The following is a 26,436-nucleotide window of genomic DNA, read 5'->3' on the forward strand; positions in this document are numbered from 1 at the left end:
AGCGACGGGCCTGACGTCACCGGACGGCCCGCGGCGTCGGGGCGGGGTTGCGCACGCGCGGATGGGGAGGGCGGGGCGCGCTAGCGGGTGGGGCTTACTGCCGTGTCCAGGCCTGGAGCCCAGGGCGCGGGCGCCCGGCCTTCTCAATGCGCATCGGTGGGCCGTCCACAGGGTCAGGCTCCCCGCCTGTGGGCGGCCAGAGGCGCGCCCGGCGGGGAGAAGGCGGGTGGGGGCTCTCAGGAAACTCCGAGCCTGGCCTGGAGCCCTCGGAGGGGTTCTGCGCGGCCGGGCTCCGGTTCTCCACCTCTTCAGAGTCCGGCGGCGCCTTGGTCACATCGACGGGCTGCGGCGGCTACGCGGGAAGCTGAGAATTCTTGTGTCGGACCGTAACCGATGATACTCTGTCACTTTGCCCCCCCACCCCCACCCCGCTTCAGCCGAGTTGGCGCGCTCTCTGCCAGGTCGCACGGGGGCTCCAAGAAACACGGGCCGAGCGTGTGCGGGTCCCCGTGTGGACGCGACAGTAGGGTCAGCGCGAGCAGCTATGCGCACGCAGGGGCACGGCCCTCCGGCAGCAGGTGTAGAGTTTTTTTTTTTTTTCGCAGCCGCTGTCCATCAAACCTGCGTGGGGTCCTCCGTGGGGCAAGGGATAGGAAGAGCAGCGCCCCCCTGGCTGTGAAAGGTCCAGCCGCTGGGGAGAGCGGGTCTCCCTCTCTGACCCCAGGGGGAAAAGTGAGGCCACTAGGAGGAGGCCCAAGCTGGCGAGAGTGAGATGCGAGAGGACCTAGGGTGGAGCCTGAGAGTGATGTGGTTGCTGCCCCCCTTGAAGCTGGCTTGGAGCCTGGACTCTCCCATCTGCCAGGTCAGGACCATCCTCGCTCAGTGGACCAGCACAAGAAAATGCCACATTAGTCCATCACTGACTGGAGGAGCCAGTTTTTCCTTAAGTCCCTGAGTCCAGGCCAGGGACCACCCTCAGGTGAGCCTCGGCAGGGGTGTTGACATCCATTTCCCTGGGCTCTGAGGGCTCTGTGAGGTTGGCCCACTCAACAGAGCCTGGGCCTTCTTCCCTTGGGTCTCAGCTTCCCCAGAGGTGATCTGAGGAAGCCGGGAAGGATGGCCTTGAAGGAAGGGTCACCATGGCTCTCTGCTGGGTGTTCAGGGAGGGAGGAAGACAGTCTGTACCCTGCGAGCTCACCAGGGACCAGATCCTCCAGGCCAGATACAAATGGCTGCTGGTCACACTGATGCAGGGGCTCTGGGGTCCCAGCTGCACTCCTGCTCTTGAACCTCTCTCTCCTACCTGATCACCTAACTCTCAGGCCAAGTCACAGGACAGAGGCTGGTAGCCAGAGGCCAGTCCCGGGACCGATGCTCATGTGGTCGAGCTGGGGCTCTGCGAGGGACCTGAGTTTGTGGCCAGAGCCTGAGCTCTGACAGGAAGGGCCTTGTCCAGTGGCAGTGTGGCCACTGTGAGTCAGGGGTCACTAGGCTGGGGGGGGGTCACTAGGCTGGGGGGAGTCACAACTCCCTGCCCCAGCCTCCCTCCCTGCCTTTGCCACTGGGCGGGGGGTTTCTTGAGGGATGTGAAGAGAAAACAGCTATTTTGAATTGTTGCCCAGGCATTTTACTGCATGACAACCCTGCTCACGTACAGAATCTGGACAGTTAGGTGAGGACCCAAGCTCAGAATCCCTACCACAAGTTCCTGCCTTGTTTTTCCCCCAGCACCTTTTACAGTGACCACTTAGAGTCAAGACCATCACAGTCAGTGACCACTGCCCCAAGCGCCTTATACGTTCTAGGTGCTTGCTACCCTGGGCTCTCCATCTCCATCTCCGGCTTGCTGGTGACCTGCTAGAGAGCTGCCCTTCCCCCGGCTCACAGAGCATGCCCATCCCCCAACCAGGAACTGTAAGGAACAAATTTTGTGTGTCTCCTTCTTTGTATGACATCTTGAAACTGTGGCTTCATCAATACGACCCCAGGGTTTCACCTTTGGCAGGTGAGAGTTCCAATGCTGGGAGAGCCACACGCGGACTCGGTGTGGGTGGTTGTGGTTCCTTGCTCAGTGGGTCATGATCTGTGTGTTCTCAGTCCACCACTCTGGGTTTTCCAAGTTAGGGTGACAGTTACCCTCCTGCCCCCAAAGGCCTTGGAAGACAGGGTCAGGGTTGGAGAAACAGGCTTCTTTCTACCTCATGCTCCTGTTCTGTTCCTGTCCCACTGGCACACCTGAGGGCTCTCCCACTCACTGCTTCCTCCCCCTTTTTCCTTGTGCACTGAAGCTCATCCTGGCATCTGCTTCTCTTTTCAGAGGACTGAACTAGTACAGCCCTCTGTCCTCATATCCCCCAACATGCTCCCCTCCCCCATGTCCAATAAACCCTCTGAAGAGGACCTGAGGCCCCTCCCCAGGACACCCAGACCTTCTACCCAAAGGAAGGGGTGATGACAGTGCAACTTCAGATAAAAGAAAGCACTTTGGGGTCCCCAAGGCACAGACTCTGCCCCCAGGGAGATGGAGGGGAGCAGCAGAGGCATCCTTGGGCCCAGGTCTAAAATCGATGTGGTCTTTATTGAGATGATAGCAATTCCCCAGGATGAGCAAGTGTGGGGTGTCGGGAGTGGCAGTACTGGCCACTCTAAGACCATCTTGACACCATCCTCCGGTCCTCGGCCAAAACAGAGTCAATGAGGCCTCGTCCCTAGACTCCAGCCCAGGGAAGGGCCGAGAGAAGGGGGTCAGGGTCAGAAGTCACGTGGAGCCCAGTGACTGTCAAGGCAGCTTGTTGGAAATGGGGCTGGAGCAGGGTAAGCAGAGAGGCGGCCCCAGGTGGCCAGATGCAGTGCAGAGAGACACTAGCCCCAGGCCTGGAGTGCATAGGCTTTGGGTTGCCATGCAGAGCCCGCCACAGTCTGGCGGGGTAACGTGGGGTGCAGTCGAGGGGAGCCAGCAGGCAGCTCTCCTGAGGAAGGTAGGACTGCCAGCCCTGAGGCTGACCCAGACCCCAAGAATCCCCACTGAGCCCTGTCGTGCCCCCACCCCTGCAGAGGTGGGGCTCCCAGCCCCCGGTGGGCAGAGGCCAGGAGAGCCTGAGGGACTGGTGAACATCAGCAGGGTCTTGGCCACATGAGGAGGGAAGGACACCTGGTGAGGGCTGCTGAAGGGGCTGGCTGCAGCGCTGGCAGATTTCCAGGAAGCCCGCGAGCGTGATAGAAGACTAGGTGGTCCTGAGGGCCTGGAGGCAGCCTCACTCTGCACCCGTCCAGGCCAAGTTCCTGGACAGCGGGACCAGCCGCTGGAAGGGGGGCCAGGTGAGCTGCGTGGGGGTCAGGAAGAGTCCTCCGAGGTGGACAGACAAGAGTTGGCAGAGCTGCTGGTCCAGCCAGGAGCCCGGAGTCACCTTATTTGCAGTACTCCTTCCTGAACTCTGGAAGCCGAAGAGACAGGTGGTGTCTGCCCTCTGCCCCAGCAAAATGGGCCGACTTCCATCAGGACCATCCAGGGACTTCTGGAACTGCCGAGGGGGCAGGGGACTCCTGCCTGCAAGGCTGGCAGGTGTCTTGGGGTTCTGGGTAGATGGAAAGGGGGTACAGCCCAGCTCTACGATGGGCAGAGGTATCCTTCCCTACCCTCCACTAACCTTTGTCCAAGTCGATGTTCTTGGCGGGTGGGAGGCTGTGGGCCAGCTCAGCCCTCTCCTTCAGGATGTTGTTTTTGTAATCTGAAGCAGGAAGAGAGCAGGGTGAAGGCCTCCCAAAGACGTGCCTCCCTCATCCCAGGCCTGGGAGCCACAGTCTGCCACTTGGGTCTCCTCACCTAGTCGAATGTCCTCACTCCTGTAAAGAGCCTGGTCCCCGGAGGCCACAGCAAATTCTGCCATGTTCATGTCTTTCCTGGAGGCAGGAGGATGGTGGGAGGTCAGAGGGTGGGTGAGTCTTCTTGGTCCCCAGGGAAGCCAGAAGGGACACTCACCCCTTTGACTTGGACTTCTTGTCGGAGTATTCGTAGCCTGGGGAGGGAGACTCGTGTTGGGGGCAGCCTTGCCCACTCCCCAGCTCCTCCAGCCCAGAGGAACCCTCGCAGCCCAGGCAGGAGGCTCCCGGGGCCCTCTGCTTTGGTCACTGTGCCCTAAGTCCTGACTCCGGCTGGGAAAGGCTTCCTGTAGCTGGCCCCAGCCAGGCAATCGGCTCACCTCCACGGCGGCGCTGCCGGGTGGCCAGAACGACCGTGATGAGCAGCAGGATGAAGAGCAGCAGAGTGGCCAGCACGTAGCCCAGCTGCTGGAAGAAGTGGGCCCGGCCCTCGGGGACGATGACGTTGATGACGCTGCGGCCTCGCGTCAACGTGGGATCTGCGGGGACCGTGCGTGCGCGGGACAACGTCAGGGAGCGCCCAGTGCGCCCCGACCCAGCCGACCTCAGCCCGCGGAGGCCTCCCCCCCAACACCGGGATCCCTGATTTGGGACGGGAGGGGGCCAGGTGGGTTGCTGTCCCGCAGACATACCTCCTGCACCTGGGCCGGGCGCGCCGCTGTGGCTGGAGCCATTGCCTGGGGAGTCCCGCGGGGGCGGCCGGGCAGGTGGCTCGGTGACCCTCAGGTGGAAGACGCGGCGCTCGTGCAGGCCGCAATAGTGGTGGTGCAGGTGGCAGGAGTAGGTGCCCTCGTCTGCCGGCTCCAGCGGGTCGATGAGCAGTGAGAAGTCGCCGCGCGCGAACGCATCCGCCTCCACCGCTATGCGGTCGCGCAGGAAGGGCGGCCCGTAGGCGCGGCGCTCGCCGGACGCGTAAAGGTCAAGCAGGCGGTCCGCACGGTCGTGCGGCACCCCAGGGGGCTGGTGGTCCCAGTGCACAACCTGCTGCGCTTCCTCCAAGTGTCTGTCGGTCCACACGTGCGCGCGGTTCACGCACGTCAGCAGCGCAGGCGCGCCGCGCTCCACAGCCAGCACCTCTTTCTCGCCGTCCCAGTGCGCGCCAGCGGCCCGGGCTGGGGGAGCATGGCGGTCAGGGATCCCGGGCCGGGAGGGAGCCGGGACGGGGCGTCCAGGGTGGCAGGGGTGGGAGAGCACAGGCGGGGTGGGGGTGGGGGGGCACACTCACGGTCGTCGGTAACCTCGAGGCGCACGGCCAGGCTCTCGTAGAGGTGGCAGTAATGGTGGTGAAGATTACAGGTGTACAGACCCTCGTCAGTTTTCTCCACCGCTACGCACCGGGGATGGGAGGGAACCCAGCCTTAAGCTCCGCGGCCCCGCCCGCGCCCCGGAGCCCCCGCACCCCGCCGCGGTACCCCGGCCAGTACCTCGGATGAACAGCGAGAAGTTGCCATCGTGGAAGGCGGAGGAAGGCAGCAAGAGGCGACCGCGGTCGCGCGGCTTGTACACGCGCTGCTCGCCCGCCGAGTACATGTCCACCAGTCGGCGCGCGGGGCCGCCATCCTGGCCGCCACTGAGGTCCCAGTGGACGACGCGCTGGCGGTCGTGCAGCCGGTCTTGGGTCCACACCATGCGCGGGCTCTGGCAGCGCAGCACTGCCCGGGCGCCTGCTGCCCAGCTTACTGCAGACTCGGGCACCGCGGAGATGTCGGAGGTCGCGGGCCCTGATGGCCCTGGTGGGGAGGGGGAGTCACCAGGGAGGGATGAGACTCCAGAGGTCAGTACAGGATGGGGCTAGCAAGAAGGCAGGGAGACTGGCAGGTTCTTAGGGAAGGGTGGTCACTAACCTGAAGACAGAAGAACGGCTGAACCTGGAATGAGAGGAAGTGAGGGTCAAACTGGGGAGGGGTGACCTGAGCCTTTACATGTGGGTCACCTGCCGAAATTGGCCCTCCACTTGGCCCCTGGGTCCCTTTTATAGTCCTAGTTGAAGTGGGTGCTAAGGACACCCTGTTAACAGGTAGGGGTAGGTCCACAGAAGCCAGGAGGGCACAGTGGGGGGTCTCCTATTCCCCTACCTCTCCCAGGCCCCCACTTAATCCTCGTGGCCACCTGCCCGGGCTGCAGGAACAACACCTGCCTTTCTCCGGGTGACTGATGGGGCCAGCCCATCTCTGGATGTGTGCTTGTCACGAAGGGCCACTTTCAGGAATGGTGGCTACCCTAACCATCACTGCAGCAAGGCGACAAGAGCACCAGTGCCTAACACCTTGGCTGGTTTGGGGGCTCCTGCACATACATATCCAGTGTGGCACCTGCCCAGGGCCATGCTGCATGAACCCTCCAGGGTCCTCAGGCTGCTGGCACCCCACCTGGGAGCTCCTCGGCCTTCATAAAGGACAAGAAGCCTGGATGTTGGAAGTGACCCCACCATCTGCCAAATTCCTGCTCCAGAGATGTGGCCTGGCGCCCGGGCTGGACTGAGGAATGTGCCGGGTCAGCAGGCCACCCCCGGGGAGCGGGCTCGGGGGCCCCAGGAACAGACCCTGTGAGCCCCATGCTTCCCGGGTCCCCCTCAATCCTTCACCCATCCCCTCCTGACAACAGAGAAGCACAGGCTGGAGGGGCGTCCCAGAGAAGTAGGGGGTGCAAGGGACCCCAGGAGGAATCCCCATGCTCAGCTTCCCTGCCCTGCCCAGCCCTGTCTCCAGCATCCAGTGAGGGAAAGTTCTGTAGGGATCTAACATCAGACCTCAGATCCTCCGTGTCCTGGGGGCCTTCTCCTGGTGAGCAGCACCTTCTGAGGCCCCCAGACCCATCCGCTTTCTGGTGGGGTGTCCCCTCACCCCAGAGTTCAGACAAGCTTAGCCCCAAACACAGACTGGCTCAGACTAGGTGTCACTCCTGCCACCCCGCCCCCCATGAACTCACTCTGCAGAAGCACAAGTCTCCAGAGTAGGACCCAGGCCCGCAGCTCCATGGCGCCCGCCTGGCCCGCCTGCGCTTTGTCTCACTCAGTCTCAAACTCTGCAGAAAAACAGCCCGGCCCGCTCCCCCTCCCCCTCCCCCTCCCCCTCCTCAGCACCCGCCATGACATCACGGAGCCCTGGGCAGGCCACAGTCTGCAGACCGCCCCCTCTGCTCCTGCCCAGCCCCTTGGCCTCCCCTAGTACTTGGCTGGCCTGGTGGGAGGGGTTGGGGCCTTGGCCACTGTGTCCCAGAGGGTGAGGGTAGTCACTCTGGCTTGGGTCCTGGAGAAGGGGGCAGTAGCCCAGCTCTGGAGGGGCGGGGGCCTGAGGGCATGGCCCCAGATGCTTTGTGGGTGTTTGTGATAGATCCCCGCTGGGGCCACTGCAGGTCTAGAGTTCTGGAGGGAGCATCTCCTCACCTGCACCTCTATAGGGGGACCCCAGCCAAGACATCCCCCCCAACCCCCTGCAGGCCAGCAGAAAGGCCTGGGCTGCTGGGCCACCAGCTCTTCCCGCTGGCTGTGGGGTGACCCCTGGCCTCTGGGGGCTCCATTTTTTTCAGCTGTGAGGTGGGGACAAGAGTAGTGCAGGCCCTGGGGGTGCAGGGGCTCCCTTCTGGCAGCATGATGGGCACCACGGTCTATCAGTCAGCTTCAGCACCCAGAAAGCTGCCAGGGAGATGAGTGGCAGGGACCAGGGTCCCCTGTCCTGGTGCCCCCACCCCATCTGCCCACCACCCAGACCCAGGTCCACTGCTCCTGGGAGCATCGCCCTCCCCTCCCGGAGGGGAGGGAAGGAAGGAGGGTATGGAAGGCTTCCCAACAGAAGGCACAAATTTGAAGCTCTGGGAAAACTTACAAAGTCACGTAAACAAATGTGAAATAACAGAGCATGCACTGTGTACCAAACCCACTCTTTCTAGTTAAGCAAACCTCAAGAGAAAGAAAGGAAAAATCCACTGAACAACCACAAAACCCACGGTGCATTTTTGGACTCCCCTTTTGGACTGAATTATGGTCACAGGTCCCAGTCCCTGGTGGGCTGGAGTCTCACTCTTGAACCCTGCCCTGGTCCCCAAGTTCTCAGACAAGCAAGGAGCCCAGCTCAGCCAGACTCCTGGGCTCCAGGCAAGGGGAGGAGGCTGCTGATGCTGCAGCAAGAAGGAATGAGGGGTGACAGCAAGTAGGACCGGCTCGGAGGACACAGGGCTGTGAGGACACCCCACCCTCAACCTAACGGACCATTTCCTCAGCAGGATCCAGGCCCTGGTAGGCGGAGCCCTCTTTCCAAACTGGAATCAGGACTTGTCTCCACACCCCACCCCCAGCTCCTCCTGGGCCTTTCATTCTGGAAAAACAAGCCCTGCCTGGCTGGCCTTGAGGCCTGGCCTCTCCTCCTGTTTTTCTAACTGGTTTATATTAGTGCTGGTGGCCTCCCTCCCAGTCCGCCTCCCTCCTCTGAGCCCCCCGCCGCCCCCGCCCCCATGTGTCTGTCTCTCTCCATGTGCCTCAGCCGCTCTGTGCTCTGTTCTCCATCCCAGCCCTCTGTCCCCGCCTCTGGCTGCCGGGCTGTCTTTCTTCCACAGAAGGAAGTTGTCCAAGCAGGGCGTCAGGGAGGCAGACACCCAGGTCTGGCCTCTCAATCTGGAAGAGGACAGGGTCAGCTCCCAGCACTGAGCTAAGAGCCTGGAGGTGCTGGGTCCACACCCTTAACTCCCTGCAGAGCCCTCCACCCCACCCCGACCAAGCCTGCACGGAGGTTGGTGGGTTCACGGCACCGCAGATCCAGCCCTTGGCTCAGCCCCAGTGCAGAAGCCTGAAGGAGGAAGCAAACCCTGTGGCACCCCTGGGCAGGATGGACAGGGCAGTGGAAGACAGCAACACCCTCCTCCTTGCTCCCTCCTGTTCTCTCTCCTTGAGCCCACCTCCCCCGTCCTTGGCAGGAAACACAAGTGAGAACAGTGGCCCAGAAGAGAACAGACCAGAACTAAATGACCACATCCCCTCTCAAAAGTCCAGGCCGGACAAGGCGGGTCAGCCAGGCAGCCCCATGGAGACTGAGACTCAGTCTCTGGCTCCAGTCCTGGGGACCCGGACATTCCAGGCAGCCAGGCTCATTGGGAGGAAAAACCACAGGCACTCAGAGGCACAACCCGACACAGACACGTGTTAACATGTGCCGTTCTGTCATCCAGCAGAGCTGAGCACCTACTGTGCGCCAGGCCCTGGGGTTCAGCGCTGCACAGAGGCCAAGCTCCTGCCCTCTGGGAGTTGTTAATAGGGAGGCAGCCAGCTCGCTGAGGAATGAGGTCATTTTAAACACAGCGAGATTAAAGCCGGGCAGGGGCTCCCTCCACAAACTGACCAGGACACCCTCTGAGGGACCCACACCCACAGCGAATGGCCAGGCAGGGGCTCAGGAAGCTGCCTGCCAGTAGCGGTTGGGGTGGGGTGGGAGGGGGGGGAGGCATGCTGGGTGAGGAGGTCTGCGGGCCACGCCCAGGCTCTCACCTGGAGCCTAGGGAGGCCTGAAGGGGCCTGGTGGTCTGATGATGCAAGAAACGCCAAATGGTTAGTTTAGAGCTGTCAGGGTTCACAAGAGCACACCAGGAAAATGGACGTCCGAGGACCAGGTGGTGGACGGAATCTGACATGCTCCCCAGGGCACCTAGCCCTGAGGGAGCCTGTGGCTAGACAGCCCTTAGTACCCACACGACAGGTGCCTGCCAGTCACTCCTGAGGCAGAGTCTGCATTGCTGCCAAGGAGCCTCAGCATCTCCTGAAACACTGAGGGCCCAGCCCCTCCCCCAAGAAGAAAACAGACCTCACACTGCTTTTCTGTTGGTCTGAGCAGTTCTGCTTTTTTTTTTTTCTGAGCAGTTCTCCTTTTTTTTTTTTTTTTTTCTGAGCAGTTCTCTTTTTTTTTTTTTCTGAGCAGTTCTCCTAAAAGCCATTTGTAGAACTTCTGGTGGCCCAGTAGTCCTGGTGGTTCAGTGCCTAAGACTCAACTTTCCCAATGCAGGGGGCTTAGGTTTGATCCCCAGTCAGGGAACTAGATCCCACAGGTCACAATGAAGATCCAACTAAGACCTGGTACAGCCAAATAAATAAATACATTAAAAAAAAAAAAAAGTCATTTGAGACTGTCTTGGCCCTTCTTCTTGGTTCCTGGTGGCCTGCCTGGCCCCAAGAGGCAGGGGGAGTCTGCAGCCCTTATGTCCAAGGACCCATGAATCCCGTGGAAGCCCTCTTCTCCTCTTGTTGAGAAGACAGGGCTGTCCTCCACCATCTCCTGGAGTTTGCTGTAATCATGTCCATTGAGATGGTGATGCTATCTAATCACTTCATCCCCTGCTGCCCCCTTCTCATCCTGCCCTCAATCTTTCCCAGAATCAAGGACTTTTCCAAAGGGTAGGCTCTTCACATCAGATGGCTAAAGTATTGGAGCTTCAGCTTCAGCATCTGTCCTTCCAATGAATATTCAGGGTTGATTTCCTTTAGGATGGACTGGTTTGATCTCCTTGCTATGCAAAGGACTCTCAGTAGTCTTCTCCAGCACTACAATTCGAAAACATCAATTATTTAGCGCTCAGCCTTCTTTATGGTCCAACTCACATCTGTACGTGACTACTGGAAAAACCATAGCTTTGACTATACGGACCTTTGTTGACAAAGTGGTCTCTGCTTTTTACTGTCTAAGTTTGTCATAGCTTTACTTCCAAGGATTAAGCATCTTTTAATTTTGTAGCTGCAATCATTGTCTGCAGTGATTTTGGAGGCCAAGGAAAATCTGTCACTGCTTCTACTTTTTCCACTTCTATTTGCCATGAAGTGATGGGGCTGGGTGCCATGACCTTAGTTTTCTGAATGTTAAGTTTTAACCCAGCTTTTTCACTCTCCTTTTTCACCTTCATCAAGAGGCTCTTTAGTTCCTCTTCACTTTCTGTTATTAGAGTGGTATCATCTGCATATCTGAGGTTGTTGATATTTCTTCTGGCAGTCTTGATTCCAGCTTACGATTCATCCTGCCTGGCATTTTGCATGATGTACTCTGCATATAAGTTAAATAATCAGGGTGACAGTATACAGCCTTGATGTATTCCTTTCCCAATTTTGAACCAGTCAGTTGTTCCATGTCTGGTTCTAACCATTGCTTCTTGACCCTCATACAGGTTTCTCAGGAGACAGGTAAGGTGGTCTAGTACACTCATCACTTTAAGAATTTTCCACAGCTTGTTGTGATCCACACAAAGGCTTTAGCATACTCAAAGAAGCAGAAGTAGATGTTTTTCTGGAACACTCTTGCTTTCTCCATGATCTAATAAATGTTGGCAATTTGATCTCTGTTTCCTCTGCCTCTTTGACACCCATCTTGTACATCTGGAAGTTCTTGTTTCAGGGACTGCTGAAGCATAGCTTGAAGGATTCTGAGCATAACCTTGCTAGCATGTGAAATGAGCGCAATTGTGTGGTAGTCTGAACACTCTTTGGCATTGCCGTTTTTGGGGATTGAAATGAAAACTAACCTTTTCCATTCCTGTGGCCACTGCTGAGTTTTCCAGATTTGCTGACATGGGTGCAGCACTTTAACAGCATCATCATTTAGGATTTTAAATAGCTCAGCTGGATTTCCATCACCTCCACTAGCTTTGCTCACAGTAATGCTTCCAAAGACCTATTGGACTTCATAGTCCAGGACATCTGACTCTAGCTGAGTGACCACACCATTGTGGTTATCTGGGTCATTAAGACTTTTTGTACAGTTCTTCTATGTATTCTTGCCTCCCCTTCTTAATCTCTTCTGCTTCTGTTAGGTACTTACTGTTTCTGTCCTTTATCATGCCCGTCCTTGCATGAAATGTTCCCTTGATATCTCCAATTTTCTTGAAGAGATCGCTCGTCTTTTCCATTTTATTGTTTTCTTCTGTTTCTTTATATTGTTCACTTAAGAAGGCCTTCCTATCTCTCCCTGCTATTCTCTGGAACTCTACATTCATTTGGATGTATCTTTCCCTTTCTCCCTTACCTTTTCCTTCTCTTCTTTTCTCAGCTATTTGTAAAGCCTCCTAAGATGACTACTTTGCCTTCTTGCATTTATTTTTCTTTGGGATGGTTTTGGTCAATGCCTCCTGAACAATGCTACAAAATGTCCATGGTTCTTCAGGCAGTCTGTCCATCAGATCTAATCCCTTGAATCTATTTGTCACCTCCACTGTATAATCATAAGGGATTTGATTTAGGTCATACTTGAATGGCCTAGTGGTTTTCCTTACTTTCTTCAATTTAAGCCTGAATTTTGCAATAAGGAGCTCATGATCTGAGCCACAGTCAGCTTCAGGTCTTGTTTTTACTGACTGTATAGAGTTTCTCCAACTTTGGCTGCAAAGAACATAATCAATCTGATTTCGGTATTGACCATTTGGTGACGTCCAGGTGTAGAGCCATCTCTTGGGTTGTTGGAAAAGGGTGTTTGCTGTGACCAGTGTGTTCTCTTGACAAAACTCTGTTAGCCTTTGCCCTGCTTCTTTTGTACTCCAAGGCCAAACTTGCCAAGTATCTCTTGACTTCCTACTTTTGCATTCCAATCCTCTATGGTGAAAAGGGTATCTATTTTTGGTGTTAGTTCTAGAATGTGTTGTAGGTCTTCACAGAACCATTCAACTTCAGCTTCTTTGGCATCAGTAGTTGGGGTATAGACTTGGATTAAAGTAATGTTGAACAGTTTGCCTTGGAAATGAACTGAGATCATTCTGTCATTTTTGAGAGTGCACCCAAGTAATGCATTTCAGACTCTTGTTGACTATGAGGGCTACTCCTCTTCTTCTAAGGGATTCTTACCCACAGTAGTAGATATAATGGTCATCTGAATGGAATTCTCCCATTCCTATCCATTTTAGTTCACCAATTCCTAAGATGTTGATGTTCACTCTTGCTATTTTCTGCTTGACCATCCAATTTACCTTGATTCATGGAAAGGAGAGTGAGAAAGCTGGCTTAAAACTTAGCATTAAAAAAAAAAAAAAAAGATCATGGCATCCGGTCCCATCACTTCATGGCAAATAGATGGGGAAGCAGTGGCAGATTTTATTTCCTTGGGCTTAAAATTCACTGCAGGTGATGACTGCAGCCATGAAATTAAAAGACGCTTGCTCCTTGGAACAAAAGCCATGACAAACCTAGACAGCGTATTAAAAAGCAGAGACATCCCTTTTCTGAAAAGGTCTGTTTAGTTAAAGCTATGGCTTTTCCAGTAGTCATGTATGGATATGAGAGTTGGACCATAAAGAAGGCTGAGTGCCAAAGAACTGATGCTTTTGAACTGTGGTGCTGGAGAAGAGTCTTGAGAGTCCCTTGGACTGCAAGGAGATCAAACCAGCCCATCCTAAAGGAAATCAGGCCTGAATAGTCATTGGAAGGACAGATGCTAAAGCTGAAGCTCCAATACTTTAGCCACCTGATGTGAAGAGCTGACTTATTGGAAAAGAACGTGATGCTGGGAAAGACTGAAGGCAGGAGAAGTGTGTGATAGAAGATGAGATGGCTGGGTGGCATCACTGACTCAGGGACATGAGTTTGAGCAAGCTCTGAAAGACAGTGCAGGACAGGGAAGCCTGGCTTGCTGCAGTCCATGGGGTTGCAAAGAGTTGGACATGACTTAGCAACCGAACAACCATCTTGAGGAGCAGACATAGGATCCCTTCCATTTTTCTTCAGGTTGCTGCTCAGGTCATTGCTCTTTTTCACTTGCACCAGTACCTGGCTCCCTGTGTTGGAGGGATAAAAGGGAGCTTCCGGACGATGGGGAGATCTGTGGGGCACACGCTCATGCATAGTGCTTAACAGTTGTGAACATAGTGTTTAACTTTACCTCCTGTGTTAGAAATGTTTCATTTTACACAGGACCTGAGAGTGGTCTCCTGTACATAATTTCTTGAGGGCTCTATCCAAGGCTGCTTCTAGGGGACATCAGTGTATGGAGAGCAATTTGCAAGACCATGTCCTGTGTTAGATGAGTTTTCTGGCATAGCCTGAAAGAGATGTCTTAATAATCTCAACATCTTTAGAAAAGATCCAGCTATTTGCTGCATAAGAAACACAACCACAAGCTGGGGGAAAGATGAATGGTGGAGCACAGGGGGTTTCTCCAAGCAGGAGAACAGGGAACAGGGAACTGTTCTGCATGACCCACAATCAGGGGACACATGGCACCATGCATTTATCAAGATTCAATGAACTGCATGGCACAAGGAGGGAACCTTAACGTGTAAAGTCTAAAAAACTCATGCAGGTGATCAGGAAACCAGAATGTGGCCAGGAAACCTGCTGAGTCACACATGGAGTAACATCACGTAAGGGGTTGTGTGAGCGCCAGCCCAAGCAACCTCAGGAGTGAGCAGAGCCAGTGACTAAAGGAAGAGGGGCCTGCACCCAGCACTGAGCTTGAGCTGGCAAAGCTGTTTCCTGCTGGCTATGGTTTATCAGCTCCGCTACTGCCTATAGGACGTGGGCTAAACAATTAGGTGAGAGGTTATAGAAAAGCAAGAGAGGGGCTAGGATGAACCCCAAGGTCTGGATCACAGCTGGAAATGCTACTATGAACTCACGTTCAGCCTAACAAAACACTGGTGGATGCTTGTGGTAGCAGTTTCCTCTGTGTGGGCACATGGTCAACTGCCATCTGAGAAAGGCCCACAGCTGTGTGCACACCCAGCTCCAGATCTTGGTTTCTAAGACCATTTTCCAAGAACAGGAACCAGAGCTCCTTGGAGAAATGGCTGATTTTAGGGCTGTGTAAAAAAATACACAAAAGAAGTCTGTAGTGCCAAAAAGGAAGGATGTGCTAAAAAATAAAACAAAACTAATGATGGGGGTGTCAAAGGTCACAGGGCCCAAAGCTGGAACCAGAGGAGCAATGAAGTCCAGAGGTGCTGGACTGTAACCCAGAGCAGGAAGTAACCATCCACGTCCACAACCATAGGAAAAAGTGACTATACATAAACACAGCTTTTCCAGGCAGGAGAATCCCCAAGGTTGAGGTGGAGACAGAACAGGATCGTGGCTCTCACCCACACCAAGCACAGGGGGGTGCAGGGCTGATGTTGTCATCCTCTACTGCCCATGGTTCTGTGGGTCGGGAGTCCTAGCTCCACGTGGCATTGCTGGGATGGCTCGATGGGGCCTGGACGATCCACGTGCTTCTCTCTAGAAACTGGGGTCTTGGTGTGGCCACAGGCTGGGTCCTCTGTCCACATGACCCCTTGTCACTCAGCAGTCTAAACCAGGCTTCCTTCCTGACAGAAGCTGCTGGGTGCCTTAAGGCTGAAGCTCAAAAGCATCTGCCGCTTCTGACTGGTCAAAGCAGGTCACAGCCCAGATTCCTGGGAAGGGAGACAGCCCCCAGCTTTGGTGGTGGGACCAAAGCAGGACCACAAGGCTGAGGGGTTTGTGTACAGGGAGGGGTTCTGACATCTGTAGTAACCATGTACCAGAGGTGAGAGGCAGGTAGCACAATGAAACACAAGTAGTTCAGAGCATGTCTCAGGTTTACCTGAACAAATCCTTTATAAACAAGATCAGTTCAGACTTCCCTGGTGGTGGAGTGGATAAGAATCCACCTGCCAAATCAGGGGACATGAATTTGATCCCTGGTCTCAGGAAGATTCCATATGTGGTGGAGCAACTAAGCCCATGTGCCACAATTACTGTGCCCGTGTTCTAGAGCCCCCAGCCACAAATACAGAGCCCACGTGCTGCAACTACTGAAGCCCGAGCACTCTAGGGCCTGTAAGCCATAACTACTGAGTTTGCGTGCCACAACTAAAGCCCAGGCACCCAGAGCCTATTCTCAGAAGCAAGAGAAGCCACCACGATGAGAAGCCCCCATTGCAACAAAGAGTAGTAGTCCCTGCTTACCACAGCTGCATCAAGTCCACACAAAGCAATAAAGGCCCAACACAGTCAAAAATAATAAGTAAAAGAGATCAGCTGTTTGTTTTTTTTTTTCTTTTTAAGGGGAAGGGGGGTATAGGGACCTCATTGCTTTTCTTTTTAAAAAATATTTATTTATTTTTGGCTGTGCTGGGTCTTTGTTCCCTTGTGTGGGCTTTCTCTAGTTGTGGCGAGTGAGGGCTACTCTCTAGTCAGAATGCAAGCCTTGTGGTGGCTTCTCCTGTTGTGGAGCACAGGTTCTAGGGCGAGCAGGCTTGGTGGTTGTGACATGTGGGCTCAGCTGCCCTGTGGCATGTAGGATCTTCCTGGACTAGGGACTGAACTTGTGACCCTTGCATCGTACGGTGGACTCTTAACCACTGGGCCACCAGGGAAGCCCAAGATCAGTTCATTTAATCAAATATAATTAAACACAATACCACACCACCTTACCTGCCTCCTGAGAAATCTGTATGCAGGTCAAGAAGCAACACTTAGAACCAGACATGAAACAACGAACTGGTTCAAAATTGGGAAAGGAGTACGTCAAGGCTGTATATTGTCACTCTGCTTATTTAACTTATATGCAGAGTACATCATGGGTAATGCTGGGCTGAAGAAGCACAAGCTGGAATCAAGACTGCCAGGAGAAATATCAATAACCTCAGATACGCAGATGACACCACCCTTATGGCAGAAAGCGAAGAAGGGCTAGAGTCTCTTGATGAAAGTGAAAGAGGAGAGTGAAAAAGTTGGCTTAAAGGTCAACATTCAAAAAACTAACATCATGGCATCCAGTCCCATTACTTCATGGCAAATAGATAGGGAAACAATGGAAACTGACAGATTTTATTTTCTTGGGCTCCAAAATCACTGCAGATGGTGACTGCTGACATGAAATTAAAAGATGCTTGCTCCTTGGAAGAAAAGCTATGACCAACCTAGACAGCATATTAGAAAGCAGAGACATTACTTTGCAGACAAAAGTCCATCCAGTCAAAGCTATGGTTTTTCCAGTATTCATGTGTGGATGTGAGAGTTGGACTATAAAGAAAGTTGAGTGCTGAAGAATTGATGCTTTTGAACTGTGGTGTTGGGGAAGGCTCTTGAGAGTTCCTTGGACTGCAAGAAGATAAAACCAGTCCATCTTAAAGGAAATCAGTCCTGAATATTCATTGGAAGGTCTGATGCTGAAGCTGAAACTCCAATACTTTGGCCACCTGATGCAAAGAACTGACTCATTAGAAAAGATCCTGATGCTGGGAAAGACTGAAGGTAGGAGGAGAAGGGGATGACAGAGGATGAGATAGTTGGATGGCATCACCGACTTGATAGACATGAGTTTGAGCAAGCTCCGGGAGTTGGGGCTGGACAGTGAAGCTTGGCATGCTGCAGTCCATGGGGTCATAAAGAGTCGGACAGGACTGAGCGACTGAACTGAACTAAAACATGTATGTTTACATTTTTATGACCTTAAATAGTTCTTGGAAAAAAATAACTTACCTGACCCATAAAGCCAGACTAAGCAATGTAGGAAAGCTTAATTAAGCTTTGCATATGTAAGTAAACCTAATTCTTCCATAATGTTACATTATCTTTTCAGTGTTATGTGTCAGGAGAAAGATACATAGTTGTTTTAAGTCAAAATTATGGAAGCAGTCTAATTTGGGGCTTTTCCTGGTGGCTCAGTAGTAAAGAATCTGCCTGCCAATGAAGGAGACATGGGTTCAGTCCCTGGTCCGGATGATCCCTTGGAGAAGGAAATGGCAATCCACTCCAGTATTCTTGCCTGGGAAATCCCATGGACAGAGGAGCCAGGTGGACTATGGTCCATGGGGTCGCAAAGAGTCAGACACGACGTAGCCGCTAAACAACAATAAGTCTAATTTGTTCAAGGATTCATCCTGAAAAAACACTACCTAAACTTTTTATAATATAGATTGTTAAACTCCACGTTTTCCACCCTGACATTTAAACAATATTAAAGTAATGTTTATATGACATGAAGTCTCCTTGGCAATATTTGCTCTCTGCCAGAATTCACATCTCTCTGCTTCTTATCCAATGATCAACCACTGTCTCAGGTATTTTGCTTGTTTTTTGACTGTGGATTCTCCAAGAAAATGACTTTCTTTTAAAGGGTGAACACTTGTAAGGCAGCGCTGTTTGCTCTTTATTCAATAAGTTGCATCCGACTTTGTGACCCCATGGATTGTAGACCACCAGGCTCCTCTGTCCATGAGATTTCCCAGCAAGAAAACTGGAGTGGGTTGCCATTTCCTTCTCTAGGGACTCTTTCCGACCCAGGGATCGAACCCACATCTCCTGCTTGGCACACAGATTCTTTACCACTGAGCCACCTGGAAAGCCCTAAGCTGTTAGAAATTCAGTTTCTCTTTTCTTTCTGGAATTCTCACATTCTCTAGCTTTTTTCTCTCTCTTTAGCTTTTTAATCATACAGACTGCTTTGGTTTCCCGGAAGATAGGGAGTTACACTACAACACCCAGAGAATGCCTCCAGTTAGGCATCTGGAGACCCTGGGACTTGGGCCTCATCCTCCATGGCTGCCCAGAGAACGGGCTTCAACACACGTCATATGCTTCAGTCCAGTGTGGCTACCGCCCTCCTACGGTCCATCTTTGGCCAGCAAAGCCCTTTGTGCCCTCCCAACTTCTCCCATGGCCTCTGCCATGAAGAGACATGGTGGGCTCTCATGAATTTCCTGCCATAGGTCTGGCGTTAGGGCTGCCAGGTAAAAACTACACGAGACATACTTGTACTGAGAAATCTGTTGTTTATCTGATATTCAGATCTAACTGGGAGACCTGTACTTTTATTTGCTGAAGTTGGCAACCTTCCTGGAATCAGCCATAGTCCCCAGAGTCCTGGCTTCCACCAGAAGTGGGGTGGAGGGCACTTAAGGGCCACTGCTGGGGGTCTCAGTTTGTAGACTCCACTCTCAAACATAAGCACACAGCCAAGTGCCACCAGAGGAAGCCCACTGTCATGGGAAGCAGAGGCTACAGTCCGCAGACAGAGGGATGAACTGGGAAGAAGCGGAAATGGGACTTGGCGCCAGAGGCGGGTGGTGGAAACCCACAGCATCAGTATCCTCACAGAAGTGACCTGACCACACCCACGAAACAGACACACAGAAAACAAAGGGGTCTTAGAAATAAAGAACAAAGTAACAGAAACGGAAAAATTCATTACATGTGTTAGAAGAAAATGTTGAGGGTGCCAATGAGATAGAATATAGAAAGTGATCCAAAAAAAAGGAGTTTCAGAAGAAAAGAAACAGAGGGAAGGAAATGATGACAAAATGGTTCAAGAAAATATCCTAGAACTGAGGGAGGGTTAGGCATTTCCAGACAGAATTAGGCTCCCACGGGGCAGAAACAGACCCACACCAAAGCACACAGCATGGGAGAGTCCACACCAGTGAGGAAAGAGGAGCTCTGAAAAAGTCACAGAGGCTTGGGAGCCAAAACGGGTGCAGTTTTCTCAACAGCAACACTGGAAAAGGGAATACAAGAGAGTGACATCTGCAGAACTTGGCAGGAAATAATTTCCAGCCTAGAATTCCATACCCAGCCAAACTGTCAACCAAGAAACAGGATCCAATAAAGCCATATGCAGATTTACAAAGTTTCAGAATTTCTCGTGTTTTTTTCTACAGGAAACTATGAAGGGTGTGGGCTTCTCTCATAGCTCAGTTGGTAAAGAATCTGCCTGCAGTGCAGGAGACCTGGGTTTGATTCCTGGGTTGGGAAGATCCCCTGGAGAAGGAAATGGCAACCCACTCCAGTATGCTTGCCTGGAGATTCCCGTGGACAGAGGAGCCTGGTGGGCTACAGTCCATGGGGTCGCAAGACTCAGACACAACTTAGCGACTAAACTACCACCCACTGTGGAGGATATGCTCTTTCAAAGTAAAGGAAGGAAAAAGAATTTAAAAACATAAGTGAACACGAGGGGTCAGGGGAGCAGCGAGTTTGAGAGAATCCCCAAGGTGAAAGCTGGGCCCAGAGGCAATGGGCAAGCAGCCAGCTGGACAGGTGAGTGGTCCAGGAGAGACCTCACCTCAAGGTGAGTGAAGCTCAGCTGCTCTGAGAGGTGGGCTGAGAACTTGATGTTGACATTGTGATGAGGGCACAGAAAACTAAAGCAACTGAAAAGAATAAAAATAAGACAATTAATGCTTCCAGGGAAAAGAAAAATAGGGAAGGAAGAGCAGTGAATGTCTCCTTTTTATGGTTACAGGGACGTGAATACACTCACGGCCCCCAACTCACAAGTCAGAGAAGGGGCGGGAGGGAACAGCAGAGGACACCTACAAGGAAAACGAACCACAGAGACAAGCATGTTTAGTGCCATGTTTTCCAGAGTGAAAGTTAGGCCCCATGAGCGAGTGTGAATTCAATTTAGTGGCTCACAAACACCATTTCTTAATGAAGTTAACTAGAATAGAAAATGTCTGAGATTACTGTGCTTCAGTTCAATCACACAGTCATGTCAGACTCTTTGCGAACTTGTGGACTGCAGCACGCCAGTCCTCTCTGTCCATCACCAACTCCCAGAGTTTACTGAGACTCATGTCCATTGAGTCAGTGATGCCATCCAACCATCTCATCCTCTGTCATCCCCTTCTCCTCCTGCCTTCAATCTTTTCCCACATCAAGGTCTTTTCCAATGAGTCAGTTCTTCACATCAGCTGGCCAAAGGATTGGCGTTTCAGCTTCAGCATCAGTCCTTCCAACGAATATTCAGGACTGATTACCTTTAGGATGGACTGGTTGGTTCTCCTTGCTGTCCGAGGGACTCTCAAGGGTCTTCTCCAATACCACAGTTCAAAAGCATCAATTCTTCAGCACTCAACTTTCTTTATAGTCCAACTCTCACATCCACATATGACTACTAGGAAAAAAAATAGCTTTGACTAGATGGACCTTTGTTGGCAAAGTAATATCTCTGCTTTTCAATATGCTGTCTAGGTTGGTCATAGCTTTTCTTCCAAGAAGCAAGCATCTTTTAATTTCAAGGCTGCAGTCACCATCTGCAGTAATTTTGGAGCGCCCAAAAATAAAGTCTGTCCCTGTTTCCATTGTTTCCCCATCTATTTGCCATGAAGTGACAGGACCGGATGCCACGATCTTCATTTTCTGAATGTTGAGCTTTAAGCGAACATTTTCACTCTCCTCTTTCACTTTCATCAAGAGGCTCTTTAGTTCTTCACTTTCTGCCATAAGGGTGGTGTCATCTGCATATCTGAGGTTATTGGTATTTCTCCTGGCAATCTTGATTCCAGCTTGTGCTTCATCTAGCCCAGCATTTTGCATGATGTACTCTGCATATAAGCTAAATAAGTAGGGTGATAATATATAGCCCTGATGTACTCCTTTCCCAATTTTGAATCAGTCTGTTGTTCTATGTCTGGTTCTAACTGTTGCTTCTTGACCTGCACACAGGCTTCTCAGGAGACAGATAAGGTGGTCTGATATTCCCATCTCTTTGAGAATTTTCCATAGTTTGTTGTGGTCCACACAAAGGCTTTAGCATAGTCAATGAAGCAGAAGTAGATGTTTTTCTGGAACTCTCTTGCTTTTTCTGTGATTCACTTTTTAAAAAATAAGTTTTGGAGTCAAACAGTCTGAGAGCTGATTCATGGCTTCTCAGTCATGTGACTGTGGGCAAGTTCATCTGTGTACTTAAGGGTCCTCCCTTATCAGACAAAGCTCATTATAGATTTGTTGTGAAATGAGATAGTCCTGTGAAGAACCTAGCACTGTCTGTGGTAGAAGGAATCAAACCTACATCAATGATTAATTGTTTAAAAACATAATTCTTACTCTGCCGACTGTCTCTCGGACACTTACTCTTGGAAAGCTACTATAGGATGTGCCCCATGAAGAAAAGGAAATAAACCACAAAACTGGAACATGCAGCATTCCAGAAACAGAGGCTCCAGCTTATGAGGTCAAGGGTATCCCAGGGAGACCTTACTGGTGCCACTGAGGACCGAGAGCAGCCCAGACAGGGCTCAGGAGAGCGGCTTCACCTGAAGAAGGAACTCAAGGAGCTGGACTGGACTGAGAGTTTTCAACTTCTGTCAGCATGTTTGGGGCTGAGTCAGTGACACACAGAAAAACTTGCAAAAGAAAAAGCAAGACAAGGCCAAAAAGCTGAACAACAAAGGAAATATAAGTTTTTGAGGCTATTTACACTGCGATGATGACACTGGGAGGAGGCAGAGGCTGAGGCCAGCACACAGAGGTGGTGAGGTTGGTGCCTCTGGGACAGGCTCAGGGTAGGTGAGGTGAGTTGGGTGAGCAGAAGCTGGGAACTCCAGGCTGAGCCACATACAGTCCTACCTGCCCCATAAAATTAAATAAGAATTCAACTGTAAACACACAGTAACAAAACCAACAAGAACAAAGTGAACAGGCTCCTCTTGGCAGTGTTCATGGGGAACCCCAGGTCTGAGTTCCAGAGAACCATGGAGTGATGCACCCCCTCCCCGTTCATGTGACAGCTTTGGTGTCCCAAGCCTTTGGGGACTCCAGGCCAGAGCCCCAGTTGTGGTAGCCTCTGGGGCTTCCTCCACCCACAGAGGGGCCAGAGGGAGGCTGGATTCACTCAGCAGGAAGCCAGGTTGAATCAGTTCCCTCCCCCACAGTGCAGACCATTTACACTAGGGCAAGGCCAGCCCATGTGGGCGAGGGTGTGGGATATCAGGTAACAGGGTGACCCCTGTCCTACTTTCCCAAATTCAATGGGTCAACCTACACTCCACATGGCACATGCATGACTCATGCCAGTGACCCGGTTCACCCTGATCTTGGGTATGGCCATTGCAAAGAGGCTCCTAAGGAGTTGGCACAACTACCCCCACCCCCAGCCCAAGTGTTGTCTCCCCTTCTCTTGGCCTCAAGAGGTCCTGACAGTCCTGCTGCTGCCACAGCTGAAAGGAGGGGGCTGCAGGCCTGGTCCTACCCCACTGGGGTCTTCAGTGCTTCCCTCCCTACTGAGTCAGAGTGAAGTGAGGTCGCTCAGTCGTGTCCGACTCCTTGCGACCCCATGGACTGCAGCCTACCAGGCTCCTCCATCCATGGGATTTTCCAGGCAAGAATACTGGAGTGGGTTGCCATTTCCTTCTCCAACTCAATCAGATGGGGTCCTGAAATACACACAGGCTGCCGCACACCCCACACAGAGAACTCCAACCTCTGTGAGTGGCAAAGTCCCCGCGGAGGTTAACTCTAGCCCCAGGCCTACTGCTCAACTGACTCCCAGGTGAGGGGCCCAATGCCACAGCTCAGCCTCCTCATCCAAACACTGGCCCAGCAGTGCTCTGTGGGGCTGAGGTCAGTGCCAGGAAGATTCGACAGGGCGTCTGGGTGCCCAGCCAGGCAGCAGGGCTGTCACCCTCCAGCGCCCACCCTCAGGCTACCTCCAGTCCCAAGTCTGGACTGCTTCACCCCATCCTGGGGGCTGCAGCTCCACAGCCCTTCAGGAAAGTGAACGTTGCTCAGTCATATCCAACTCTTTGCGACCCCATGGACTATACAATCCATGGAATTCTCCAGGCCAGAATACTGGAGTGGGTAGCCTTTCCTTTCTCCATGGGATCTTCCCAACTCAGGGATCAAATCCAGGTCTCTTGCCCTGCAGGCAGATTCTTTACCAGCTGAGCCACAAGGAAAGCCCAAGAATACTGGAGTGGGTAGCCTATCCCTTCTCCAGGGGATCTTTCTGACCCAGGAATGGGACCAGGGTCTCTTGCATTACAGGTGGATTCTTTACCAACTGAGCTATCAGGGAAGCCTCAGCCCTTCAGGGGCTTTCTCCAAAACTCAGTCCTAGAGAGGAACCTTCTTTGCCTCCCTGTCCCCCAGGTTCCAGTGTTCTTATAGCAAGTCCAGTGGGCATGGCCAGGCCAGGGGAGTGAGGCCTCCTTCTGCCCTATGTCTTGTCCCTCTGTCACCCTTGCCAGCCTGCGTGCTCCCCTGGGTGGTGGGGAGCACAGCCATTCACATGCAGGGTTTGAGGGGCGTAGGCGTATGTGTGGCCCCTGTGCATCCAGCCTCACATCCTCCCCCAGGACTTGAACCTGCCTGGCTCCTTCCTTGGCCCATGGTGTGGGCACAAATGCCCAGGTCGAAGAGCCTGGCCATGCCCCAGGAGGAACAGCAGAGTGACAGGCGTGGAGCAGACCTCATTACAGTGCCTGCCCTGGGTCCACAAGGCAGCCACTCCAACCCTGGAGCCTCTCCTCTGGCTGTGCCCATGCCAAAGCACTGCTCCGAGAGGCTGCGGGGGGACCGACTGCAGGCCGGAACCCCGTCACACAGGCAGACCCCTCACTCTGTGCCCCTCTCAGGGGTGCCCAGGGCTAGAACAGGAGCCAACACAGAGGAGCCGAGAGAGGGTGGAGGCCCCACAGGGAAGAAGCGAGAGGCAGCCTCCTGCGGTCTGGGAGGAGCTAAAGAATAAAAATAAAACCCCCAAACCACCTCCTGAGGTCATGGTTGGGGCCCAGGGCACCCGAACCACAGACGGGATGAGGTCTGCATGTGAGCCAGGAGGGGCGGCTGCTGCCAGGTCCAGGCCCAACAGGGCAGGGGAGGGGAAGGGACTAAGGAGACCAGCAGGGCTGGGCCAGCTCAGGAGACAACCCGAAAGGATCAGTCACATCAGGAGCAGGGGCCTGGATGGCGGTCCCACTCACGCGTCCAGGCTACATGCTCTCAGTCAGGGGCTGCTCTGCGTGCTGTAGGGCATTTCACAGTATCCCCAGCCTCACCCACTGTGACCCCACCATGACAACCAAAACTGTCTCCAAACGTGGCCAAATGTCTACTTAAGAACCACTGCTCTGGAAGAATGGTGAGGCTGTGCAGTCTGGAGCCCCTGGGCAGCCTGCCTTCTCAGGGTGCCCCAGCTGGCAACCCCCAGCGTGGAGGGGGCAGGCGCCCTGCAGTGCTCTGCCAGGTAGCTGCCTCCTGGCATCTGGGTCTGTGCCTCTCTGCACAGGCGGCTGGTTGCACCCTCGGCACTCACTGCCCTAGCCGAGCTTCTGACGGACAGAGGCCTTGTCTCCAGACTCAGCATCTATTTCTCTCCCGCCAGTCAGGGAAGGGTGGGGTGAGCCTTGGGCAGCTTCACAGCAGGGCTGGAAGGAAACACCGGGAGCAGCTGCTCGGCAGCCATGGGTATCAGCCAAGGGCAGCACTGGCAGGCTGAGGCCCTGCTGGGCAGGCCGGTGGAGCTGGGGCCAGACTGACTACCAGAAGAGCCTGGTCCACTCCACCCCAAGGAGGCCCCACTGCCGAAGCCCTGGACCTGGGAGCCCTGCCCCACCCGCAGCTGAGGAAACAGACCGAAGGATGCTTCTGTCCTGGTCCTCAGCAAAAACCCCTTTGGCTGCCAGGAGCCCAACCAGTGCCCCCTAGTGGTTGCTGGTGGAAGCAGTCCTGTGCCCCTAAAGGCCCCAGGTCCCTCAAAGTCAGGGCCAGCTTCACCTTCCTGACATCCAACACGTACATTTGCTCCATGAGCCCATCCCACTGACAGGCAGGGACCCAGATGGGCCCCTTGGCTAGAAGCCTGCGCACCTGGCGGGCACACACAGGACAGGGCCCACCAGGCTCACTGAAGCATTGGGGTCATCAGTGCCCTTCCAGGGGGAATTCTGGGAAGCCTGTGTCCAAGTACACCCCCTCCCTCCAGATCTGCACGGAACCCAACCCAGGCCCAGACACATCTCCACAGCCTAGTGTGAAGCAGGACAGGGCATCCCAGGGCTCAGGAGAGCTGCACCTTCCCCTCCTTGCACATGGCAGTCAGGAGCAAGGCAGACACCTCACCTATGCTCACCTGAGCTCAGACTCTGACCAGGCTCCATGCCTGCAGCCCAATCCCCCAAGCCTGGATATGAGAGGCCCAAGCTCCCCGCCTAATCCCCTACTATTAGACACAACACATTCCTCTCCACGCAGACAGAATCTGGAATTCCTGGGGGCAACTGGCTCATGATAAGGCTCCAGGCTTCCCCAGCTCCATAAAGGTCCCCCTCTCAGCCGGTCCAACCCTGAACCTGCCAGACCAGGCCATCCCTTCCTGATGAGCCCCAGAAAGTGGCAGAGGCCAAGGAGCTCACAGCAGGCTAGGGGTCCCCTGCTGTAGCTAAGCAGGACCTGCCCACCATCCCTAAGAACAGGTGCCTTTGCTGCCTTCCTCCTGTCTGCCCAGTGAGGGCCTCCCTGACCCCCCAACTGTGCAGGTCCCTTTTTTTCCTTCCAATCATCAGGTCCTATAGCTACACACAAGCCACAGCTGGTTGAACCCAAAACCAAAGAGATGGAGTGCTGACTATAAGCTCTGCTCAGGATTTCAACTGCAAGAAGGATCAACGGTATACTCACTCCCTAACCCCCAGATGGTCCCCGTGCCACGCTCCCTGACTGTGTGTTCACCAGGGGCAGGGCTGTGACTCTTCACAGATGTCCCACAGCACTGGCTGTCCCTCCTGCAGCCGTGGGACCAGGACAGGGCCCGCTGGGGGAAGGGGCTCTCAATCTGCCCCAGGGACCTTGGGTTCCTGTAATACCAGAAGGTGGCGCCAGCCTTCATCCCAGAACAGCTCACACCAAGCAGAAGAGGG

General features: G+C 53.5%; 1 protein-coding gene and 1 long non-coding RNA gene across 9 annotated transcripts; one reads left to right on the forward strand and one right to left on the reverse strand.

The window, feature by feature from the left end:
* Nucleotides 1–63: 63 nt before the first annotated feature.
* LOC145505646 (uncharacterized) lies at nt 64–1,926 on the forward strand. Its single transcript, XR_014053175.1, has 2 exons — nt 64–979; nt 1,729–1,926. It is a non-coding gene; the product is annotated as an uncharacterized LOC145505646 (long non-coding RNA).
* A 633-nt stretch (nt 1,927–2,559) lies between these two features.
* On the reverse strand, nt 2,560–6,905 carry MXRA8 (matrix remodeling associated 8). 8 transcript variants are annotated; one of them, XM_081488255.1, is made up of 10 exons: nt 6,808–6,905; nt 5,724–5,747; nt 5,304–5,600; nt 5,105–5,206; nt 4,512–4,991; nt 4,200–4,358; nt 3,980–4,016; nt 3,824–3,900; nt 3,648–3,728; nt 2,560–3,434 (listed from the first exon to the last, which is right to left on the reverse strand). In XM_081488255.1, the coding sequence occupies exons 1-10, from the start codon at nt 6,854–6,856 to the stop codon at nt 3,409–3,411; spliced, it is 1,332 nt and encodes a 443-aa protein (XP_081344381.1). In that variant the 5' UTR covers nt 6,857–6,905; the 3' UTR covers nt 2,560–3,408. The 8 variants fall into 8 exon arrangements, with proteins under 8 accessions (XP_081344381.1, XP_081344382.1, XP_081344380.1 ...); XM_081488256.1 differs by having other exon boundaries at nt 4,521–4,991; nt 5,304–5,609; XM_081488254.1 differs by having other exon boundaries at nt 5,304–5,609.
* Between the last annotated feature and the right edge of the window lie 19,531 nt (nt 6,906–26,436).

This window comes from Giraffa tippelskirchi, chromosome 5, assembly GCF_054371585.1.
Source record: "Giraffa tippelskirchi isolate mGirTip1 chromosome 5, T2T-mGirTip1v1.2.pri, whole genome shotgun sequence".
Taxonomy (NCBI): domain Eukaryota; kingdom Metazoa; phylum Chordata; class Mammalia; order Artiodactyla; family Giraffidae; genus Giraffa; species Giraffa tippelskirchi.

Excerpts from the sequence above, each read along its gene's own strand:
- MXRA8 (XM_081488254.1), bottom strand. The coding sequence starts at position 6,856 with ATGGAGCTGCGGGCCTGGGTCCTACTCTGGAGACTTGTGCTTCTGCAG. Across the intron at positions 5,748-6,807 it reads GAGACTTGTGCTTCTGCAGA|GTTCAGCCGTTCTTCTGTCT; the intron begins GTGAGTTCATGG and ends CTCTCATTCCAG. Across the intron at positions 3,729-3,823 it reads GAGTGAGGACATTCGACTAG|ATTACAAAAACAACATCCTG; the intron begins GTGAGGAGACCC and ends TTCCTGCTTCAG.